Source organism: Olea europaea, unplaced genomic scaffold (genome assembly GCF_002742605.1).
Source record: "Olea europaea var. sylvestris unplaced genomic scaffold, O_europaea_v1 scaffold1181, whole genome shotgun sequence".
NCBI classification, from domain to species: domain Eukaryota; kingdom Viridiplantae; phylum Streptophyta; class Magnoliopsida; order Lamiales; family Oleaceae; genus Olea; species Olea europaea.
The window spans coordinates 135,239-145,024 of NW_019229219.1; the positions used below are offsets into that span (position 1 = coordinate 135,239).

At 38.7% G+C, this 9,786-nt stretch overlaps 2 protein-coding genes across 2 annotated transcripts in view; one reads left to right on the forward strand and one right to left on the reverse strand.

Moving 5' to 3' along the window:
• LOC111373936 (SNF1-related protein kinase regulatory subunit gamma-1-like) overlaps positions 1 to 3,839 on the forward strand; it is a 4,479-nt gene extending 640 nt beyond the window's left edge. Inside the window, exons 2-6 of the mRNA XM_022996530.1 lie at positions 778 to 950; positions 1,510 to 1,707; positions 1,833 to 2,108; positions 3,185 to 3,348; positions 3,542 to 3,839. Coding sequence (XP_022852298.1) covers positions 778 to 950; positions 1,510 to 1,707; positions 1,833 to 2,108; positions 3,185 to 3,348; positions 3,542 to 3,839 — 1,109 coding nt within the window. The remainder of the gene's footprint in view (positions 1 to 777; positions 951 to 1,509; positions 1,708 to 1,832; positions 2,109 to 3,184; positions 3,349 to 3,541) is intronic.
• A 2,377-nt stretch (positions 3,840 to 6,216) lies between these two features.
• LOC111373937 (exocyst complex component EXO70B1-like) lies at positions 6,217 to 8,649 on the reverse strand. Its single transcript, XM_022996532.1, has one exon. The coding sequence runs from the start codon at positions 8,448 to 8,450 to the stop codon at positions 6,456 to 6,458; it is 1,995 nt and encodes a 664-aa protein (XP_022852300.1). The 5' UTR covers positions 8,451 to 8,649; the 3' UTR covers positions 6,217 to 6,455.
• Positions 8,650 to 9,786: the final 1,137 nt, after the last annotated feature.

The following is a 9,786-nucleotide window of genomic DNA, read 5'->3' on the forward strand; positions in this document are numbered from 1 at the left end:
CCTCCAAGATATGTAATTGTAAGGGAGATAGCATTCTTTTGTTAATCCTGACATGAGCTAAAAGTTTTGATCATGTTATGCCCTAAATAAATTCTTCTTCCTTTTTTTTTCGTTGTATTTGTGTAACAAGTAAATGTAGCTCCATTTACTGTGTTTCTAGCAAGTGGCAGATATCATAGAGATATGCTCTGTACATAGTGGCTGTTGAGGCCGGGACTGACGGAGGGTGGTTATCCGTTTCTATCATAGGACTGTGATTTGACCAGCATATATTTGGTTGATAGCTGCATTGAGTTTGCTTATAATGCATTTGGCAGATTTGGCAGTCAATGTTGATAAGTTTTTGGTTACAAATATTTTCTCCCTGTGCTTCCTCAAGTTGCTAATGTTTAACTTTGGTATGATGATGAAATAATCCCCCATAAATTTAAGAGCTGAGTAATTAAGCCCTGGATGGTTTTGCACAGAGAGTTAATTCTAAAGATTGAAGAGGGCAAATACATTTAATTATTTATATCTTTAGCATGCCGCCGCAGTATCTGGAGGATGTCTGAAAGGTCTAGCAAATGGGAATATTGGGTAATGGTGAGACTGATCTCATGAGCATTGGTTGTTCTGATACTGTATTACACAATTCTATTGTCTAAAAGTTTAATCCATTAGAAATGGGAAGAGAATTATTTGCCTTCAACCATTTGCATGTGATGTGGTCTTTATGTTTTTAAATTCTATGCAGAATTATTAGATAGATCGGCCTCATTTAGCTTTTTTGTACAGTTACTGAGATAAGTTCAGACTCGAGTCTGGCTGAAGCTGTGAAGTTACTGGCCCGGAATAAAATTCTCAGTGCACCTGTGGTGGATTGCAGAGCGCCTGAAGATGCTAGTTGGATTGACAGATACATAGGCATTGCAGAGTTTGCTGGCATTGTTGTCTGGATCTTACATCAGGTTTGTAGACCTATGGAATACCTGAATATGGAAGTATTTGGATGACTTATATATCTCACTAAAGTTGTCTAATCACTGATGGAAGTGATTCGTAATGAAATTAGATATTGATGGTTATTCTACTGCAGAATGAAAAGGAAAAGTCCCCGATGTGGTTGTTTATTCCTTAAATGAGTCTTTCGTACAAACTTTTTGTTCCATCACCTTAAGACGGGACTTTATGACACAGATTGATCTGCCTCCCAGTCACACAATATAAAACTGTTGAACTAAGTATAAAGAACAGGCAAGGACAGGCTGAAGGATTTCATGCGTACTCTCTTTTTTCTTTAAAATTTTTGGATTTTGTATATTAATAATCTGTAGCCCTGAGATCTTGTTTAAAAAATTTATGAGGGAGTTCAACAAAGTAGAAAATGTATTTGCTCAATTATCTGTTAATATTACTTGGCAGATTTTACTTCCCTAATTATTTCAAAATGGTAAGTACTTTTTGTGGGTCTCAAAGATCCTTTAAATATGAAGCTAAAAAGAAGTCACATTTTAATTTTTTTGGCAGTCAGAAAAGATGGAAGGTGGCGATTTCTTCGATTTGGCAATGAATAGCTCGGATAATGATTTTGGTCCTGCTGTTGCAGTGGCAAGTAATGGAATGTCTTCACCGAGGTTTAAAAGTATACACCCTGACTCTCCTACAGCAACTTGTGGAAAATTTTTTGAGATGCTTACTTCTTCTGACTTCTATAAGGAGACAAAGGTTATTTGTTCTACTTCCGGCCCTAGCTTTCAATATTTCTCATGTTCTTGAAATGACCTTTCTCCTTTCAGTCTTCCAGTCTTTTATCGAAAGTTAATGCTTTGCATTAATTGATGAATAAACAGGTTGGGGATATCTCGGGATCTTTTCGCTGGGCTCCATTTCTCCCGTTGCAGAAATCTAACTCTTTTCTGACGATGCTCCTGCTGCTATCAAAATACAGAATGAAGAGTGTTCCTGTGGTTGATTTAGGGGAAGCTAAGATTGACAACATCATCACGCAATCCGCTGTTATTCACATGCTGGAAGAATGTTCTGGACTTCATTGGTTTGAAAGCTGGGGATCGAAAAAACTATTTGAACTTGGTCTGCCACTAATGAAAGCTAGTCAGATTATTAAGGTGCGTAAATATAATATAAACCTATGTGGACCGAGTCCATAGATTGACACGAATCTTCAATGGATGCAATATCTTGGATGTAATATGTGGTGTCTTCATAGTTAACTGCATATGAAGGACCTCTGCATTTTGTATTAATCAGAGGAGAAATGCTACATGTACCACATGGTTTACAGAAATTACAGGTGGCAAGATCTCACATCATCTTTGACAAAAAACAGTCGATCCAGCCATTGAAATGCTGTCATGTATGAATTGTACAAACAGCTTTGTTCTAATCAGAATTCTCTTCTGCTGTCATTAAATCAGTCTGAATATAGCATATGTAGGTGGTAGATTGCTGGCTCTGTTTTTGTATTTCTTTCCACGTGATTTTGTTTCTCCCTCCCGCTCTTCCATGCTGTTTGGGGGGATTGGGTGGGACGAAATTGCATAGATTTGGCTGGCATTTGAGATTTAAATTCTATTTTTTTGTTTGCTCAAATGATGATTTTACAGGTATCCAAAACCTTAGATGCATGTTGGTACACATTACTGGACAAGACTGGATAGTCTAACATTCAAGATTTTAACTTCTTTTCTATGTGTAAACCAATTGTTACAACAGAATGACAGATTTTCTCATAAATTTTAAAATATGTATATGGCCTTCGTCGGAATTGTACTTAGAACATGTTTGGGAAGTGTTTGTAAATGGGCCAAATTATAAATAGATAGAAACATATGTAGGTCCGGCAAAACACGTGGATAAAAAGTGGCTTGAGCATTAATAACCAGTTTATAAACATAAGCCAAACATGGGCTTATTTACCTGCATCTTCTAGTCTTTATACATGGATCACTTCTGTTTCTGTTATTGTCTAATATTAAGCTGCATGAATCAGAATACCAGAGTTCTTTAACATCGATGGATCCGTAATTGTCTAATATTAAGTGGTGGACAAACTAATATTTTGCTTAGTTCGTACATTTCTGTAGTTTGAGCATATATCAGCAAATATCGTCATCTTAATTACAGATTCTGGTTTACTTGGGATTCTCAGAATTTTATTTATATGTTTCTTAATTTTCTTCAGGTGTGTGAGGACGAGCCTGTGCTGCAAGCATTTAAACTAATGAGACAAAAGGGAATTGGAGGATTACCAGTGGTTCAAAGTGGTGGAAATAAGGCAATTGGTAATATAAGCATCAGAGATATCCAGTTCCTTCTCATTGCGCCGGAAATCTACAACGAATACAGGTTTGTAATCTACTATGGAGGTGTGCAATATTTGTATCTGAATTAAGGCCGCAGATTCATATTGCAACATAAGTGGATTTATACAATTCTTAATTCTCAGTTAGTCTTATTATAATTACTGGGTATTGTTCTTAGTTATGATTCGTGAGTAGATAATAGAGTATTAATGCACTCATTTGGCATGTTAATTCAGGTCTATCACTGCCAAGAACTTCCTGACAGCAATTAGACGGTATCTAGGGGAGCATCAAAAAGAGTCGCCATTGTTGAGTGGCATGGTTACCTGCCTAAGAGATGAGACGCTGAAAGAAGTTATTGTGAAACTTGATTCGATGAAGATCCACCGGATATATGTAGTGGATGAGACTGGTGATCTAGAGGGGGTGATAACCCTAAGAGACATAATCTCGAAGCTAGTACACGAGCCCCGTGGATATTTTGGTGACTTTTTCGATGGTGTTCTGCCCCTGCCTGCCAACAGTAGGGTATAGAGTATTAATGCACTCATTTGGCATGTTAATTCAGGTCTATCACTGCCAAGAACTTCCTGACAGCAATTAGACGGTATCTAGGGGAGCATCAAAAAGAGTCGCCATTGTTGAGTGGCATGGTTACCTGCCTAAGAGATGAGACGCTGAAAGAAGTTATTGTGAAACTTGATTCGATGAAGATCCACCGGATATATGTAGTGGATGAGACTGGTGATCTAGAGGGGGTGATAACCCTAAGAGACATAATCTCGAAGCTAGTACACGAGCCCCGTGGATATTTTGGTGACTTTTTCGATGGTGTTCTGCCCCTGCCTGCCAACAGTAGGGTCTAACTTGAGCTGGTTTGTTTTTCTAAAGGAGTTTTGTATTAACAAGATTGTTATTGTAGTCATTAATTTGGCTACTTTCTGGTCATCTCTGTGTTTCTAGTACACCTCTATCCAGCATTCTCTTGGCTGTCAATTAATGGATAGAGTTCTTGACTGAATTTTCTGTCCTGAGATTTGAGTTTGTTTAATGGAAAATGTTGATATTTATTCAGAACTGGTCGCGTCTACCTGATTGCACATTGACTGTGGGGGTTATAGACCAGGCAAAATTGTTTAGCTTAGGGTAGAAAACATCTGCCAAGCTGAGACTTAAAGAGGGCAAGCAAGTTGGTTGTGTATGTCTAAAGCATTTAAAATACAAAAATAGATAACTAAGTCTAAATGGAGTTACGTTGCATAAGAATCCATTCTACAAAAGCAAACATGATTCTCAAACAGATCCAAAAAGATGGGTAGACACAATTTGAGACTTAAGGGAGAAAATGGCTGACAAAGAAGTAAAGAGTTATGGAGAATGGCAATTCAATGGCCTCACCGAGATGGAAAGGGGTGAAAGACGGCATCTGAAATGAATTTAATGCTCATGATGTGTGAGGGAGAGACATCAACAGTAGACTTACCATTATTTCCTTTAAATTAACCTGTCGAGATTATTGTGATTGTGGATGATATAACCAAAAAATACGTACCTCATTGGACTATAACTTATTGTTTTGGAGGGTAACGCTTACTTGTTTTATGTACAAGTAGCTCCAGGTTTTTCTATGACTTTTTATCGATATTCGACGGTGATTGAGGCTTTTCTCTCTGTTCAATGCATATAGTCCGAATGTCCGATTAGTTCATCAATGGTCCGTAATTATGATGGTGCTCCATGTTTTTTCCCGTTTATCTCATCGGTGGATTAGGAGGGGGAAAAATACATTATTCCTCATAAATTTGGGGTATGCCACACGAATCCTTTTTCGTTTCAGTTCATCGCTACATGTGCTGGAAGATCTAATATAACCAGAAAATTTGCAATCACAACATACCATATTAATTTTGGCATACCTCTAGTTATTGCAACCTGCTCTCCTAAGATCAAATCACTTTAATGGACCACGTTTTCTGCTTCCTTCATAGTAAATTGGTACAGTGGAAGTACTTGACAACCCCAGTTGAGCTGGGATAAAAATGGGGGTTAAAATACTGTTTATCCTGTGTCTGGCGTGGTTCTTACTTACAGAACAATGGTTCCTAAAATATTAGAAAAGGTAGGCGAAAAAGGCGTGATCACTCTCTCACTTGGAATTTCAATCCCTGGAGACATGGAGTGGTATATTAATGATATTTATCTTCCGGTAGATAAATGGTCAGCTTAATTTAAATCCACATTATCAAATTCTTAAGCCGGAAGCAATCATCTGTTAATCTCAAACTTCTTCTGCATCATATTTAAATTTTTTAACATTCTAGACATTTTGAGGCGGTATGCTCGTAATCTACCCTAAAAGATGGTGACCTTATTATAAATTAGGTCCCTTATTACTCAATCATCTGCCACACTCAAAGCAGGTTCTATTTTATAGCATATCATGTCACATAATCAGACAGAGTAAGCCACCTATCCAGGGATACCTGCCTGGCTAAGCTAATTACTCACTCATTGAAATAATATCCTGAATACTATACCTTGCTTTATGAATAATTTATGGCATGTAGAAACTCTTGACTTGAAAGGCAGCAAAAAAAAACGACATATAACTAGGTCTCCGCTCATAATTGGTTCTCCGCATTCACTATGAAGATCCATAACCAAACACGTGAGATTGCATGGAAAACCCAAAATGGAACGAGTACTACAAAGAAGAAAAATCATCCAGAAGGCAAAATTCAGTTTGGAGGACAGTATACATCTGCCACAGGTAGCTTCCAATTCTCACTCAATCCCTCCCATTTCATTTTACCTTTTACCCTTCAACTTAAGCAATCATATCGAGTAGCATATCCAAAATTTAAGTCTTTAGTGCTGCAAGGTATTTGACCATAAACAGACTACTAAGCCATTGTTGTCAAGATATCTTTCAATTCTAAATATGACTCATGTTTACAAATACATGAAACAAAATTTAGTTCAAACACATAAAAGACAGTACATGTACAGAATTATTACAGAACAGTAGACATCTTTCACAATAATTTGTTCAACACATCCAAACCAACAAGTACACGACCAAGCATAATGTAGGGAGTGCAACTTCTTGTTGACCAGGGCGGTAAGCATACCTCTTTCTGGTCTTGCATTCTATGTACTTTTTCGTCTCATATGGTGCAGAATAAGGGGTGTTCCCTCAAACAGATCCAACAAATAATTCTCTAACTCGTCTGGAGTGTATTTTATGTACTTACCAGCATTCCTCCCACTTTCTAGATGGCTGCCAAACCTACCCACAAAAGCTCGATATGCTGGTAATACTTTTTCCGAAATGGATATCCGGAGCTCTTCTCGAAGCTGAGGATCTGGGACCTTCCAAGCTGTCTGAACCCTATAAATATCTTCAAAGCAAGCATTAAAATTTTTGAATCTTTCCTTCAAAGCCACCTTTGATGCATTACTTGAACTCCCCACAATTCCTATTCCTACATCCTTCAAGCAAGATAAGGCATTGCTCCATGATGCCCTAAGATATTGTGTAGCATACTGTCGAATCTGACCTCGTCGCTTTTTAATCCAGTTATCACCCAAAAGGTTTTGGAGCTCTGAGTCTTTCACTTTCTGTACGATATACAGTATATTATTCATTAAAAATATATACTGCATTGCCGTATCCTCGTACATTCTTGATTTCTCTTCAAGATTTGATTCCAAAGACTTCATCAATGCCAACAGGCGCTGACCTATCAGGGACATGCTTTTCATCTCCGAATTGTCAATGTTTCCAATCTCCACCCGTCTTAACTCATCCTCTGCATTCTCCAAAAGTGCATTGAGAGTATCACTATAATCCACTAGCAACTTCACATAATTCATAACATATCGAGTGAGTGGGTGAATTTCACCATTCTGCAATGTCTTCCTAGAAGACTCCGTCTGAACTGCATTCTCAAACTCCATGAAAGTCCCAATGGCAGCCTCACCCAAACCATCCAATACTCCTTTCGCCTCGCTACATACCATATCACCTGCCTCTTCGTCCATAAATAGCGACTGCAAGTCTGGCAAAACCCCTGCCAATGCATCAAACATATCAAGAATCCTAAACAGTTTCTCTGAGGACCTCCTGCCAATAGCAATAGCCTCTCCAAAATTCAACAACTGCATTACGGAGCCCTTTGATGTCTCCAAAAAGCAAACTTCCTTGATCAAATCAGACCCAACAAATATCTGCTCGCAGAGGTCTTTTTCACTCGGCAAAAGCATTCGAACAATTATTTTAACTGCTTGAATCCATTTCTTCATTTTATCATCCAGCAAACGCCACTCAACCCTCTGGACCTCCTCAATGCTCAATTTTTCAACCCCGAGAATAACCAAACATTCATCAAGAACATCACGGCGGACACTACAATACACCTGGCAGCATTCCTTTTCATACCCCGATTGGATCATGCGATCTGCGATCTGTCTCAAATCAATTACTGCATCCTGCTGTATCAAATCAAGGGACACATCATCTCCCCCAAAACTCATGCCCCTTCCTCGGCGGCGGTGGCTGTACCGCCCACTACTGACATCATCCAGGCTTTCGCTCACATCATCATCAAAAATATCAGAGGCGGCAATGGTTGCGGTCGACGAGTAATGAAAGGAGCGATGGAGCCGCTCCGGGTCTAGGGGCACAGTGTTTCGGATGAGAATGTGCCCGAACTCATCCTCCAGTCGCATCATTGCCACCTGCAGCGCGTTCTCCGCCCGGTCCCTGATGTCATATCTGGCATCAGTCGCTTGGGCCTCAGCCTGAAGTTCCCCATCCCGATAATTCAAATTCAATTCCTCGGTCGCTTGAATCAACTCATCAACGGCGGCCAAGTAATCATCTGTTAAAGCAGACGAATTAGCCTCGTTTAAAATGATCTGCTCGGCGGCCTCGAAGCGGGGGTCCACGGCGGAGGAGGCAGATTTCTGGGCACCCGACGAAGGGTCATCCGACGATACAAAGGAGGATAGCGTGGAGAGACGGTTATCAAACGCCGAGAGGATAAGAAGCATGTCGTCGGTGTCGGAAGTGTTATGGAGGCTCCGTACGATGCGCTGCGCCGTGGCCAATACCTTATCCTGTCCTTCCGTCGTCGCGGCCATCGTTAAAAGTTTGGGTACGAGAAAATATTTAGATAGAGGAGATGCTGTTTGTAAAATTTAGGGTTTGGGAATTAGGGAAAAGGGGTTGCAGATTCTTGAGATTCGAGGAAGTCTTCGGGGAGTTGAAAGTTCAAACCTTCGGTGTGTATGAGATGTCCATTTGTTTTCTAATTTTCTTCTCTCAAATCCGTGTGACGTGGGTGTCCGATGATTGGATTTATAAGAGGATCCAACGTTGTTATTGACCGTTTCGTTCGGGTCCAAGCTCCGGAACTTGAACGTTCCAGTGGGTGTGGTAAACTTCGTCTAGATTTTCTTGTTTGACATTTTGGTTGTGTTGATTACATGAAATTTACATCAAAAGAAAATAAATTATAAAAAATTTAATTACTAAGAATTTATTTGTATGAAAATTATTAATTAGCAGAATTTGATTGATTTGTCTATTTTTTATTGATTGATATGAGAGAAACAATAGATAGATAAAAGAGAGAAAGTAAGAGTGAGTGAATTACCTGAAAAAATAAAAATCATCCCTTCCTGAAGAAAATTTTTTCTTGTTTTTGAGGAAAATATAGTTATGCGACCAAAAGTTGGAAACGATTTTCTATGGAAAGAATTGTCAATCACACACCTCAAAAGTAGCAATTTAGATGAAAAAAGATGACATTTTTCATGAAAAATAAAGTCAATCAAACACACTCTTAAATTTTATGTTTTAAGTGACAAACGTGTTGATTATATTTTTAGTATCATTAATGTAAGAATTGAATGAAAATTTACTAAAATCGAGAATCGGTCCAAATCAATGGGGGATCATGATTTTAATAACCGGAATCAATAAAATTTTAACTAATTAATCAAGCTGACTAGTTAATTGTGATTTGGTTTTGTTAGGATAATTTTGGATAAATAGACTCATCTTTTCATTCAAATATGTCTCATTTTGATACATGTTATATAATGAGCAAGCCTAAAAATGACAACGAGGTGCAAACCTCAATTCCCTATCGCTGCCATGTGGGGGATTTTCGTGTCCCATCCCTGCCTCAACCATTACATAATATGTAATGTTGGGTTTTTCCAACAATCTTATTCCTACTGACTTCTTTTCCTTCTAGGCTTCAAGTAGCCCTTCCTCCACCACGAGAAAGCCTATGAGAAGACCATGCTATCATAGATAAGGGAAAGCCCACCTCGTAAGCCATTGTCTTCGATTATGCAAGGACGAAGCGGGACTATGTTGGAAGTGGTGGGTCAATTGAGTCAACTTTGATCACAATTTTAAGTGGGATTCGATGTTCGATGTATCGAAATTAATGCTCAATTAAATTCT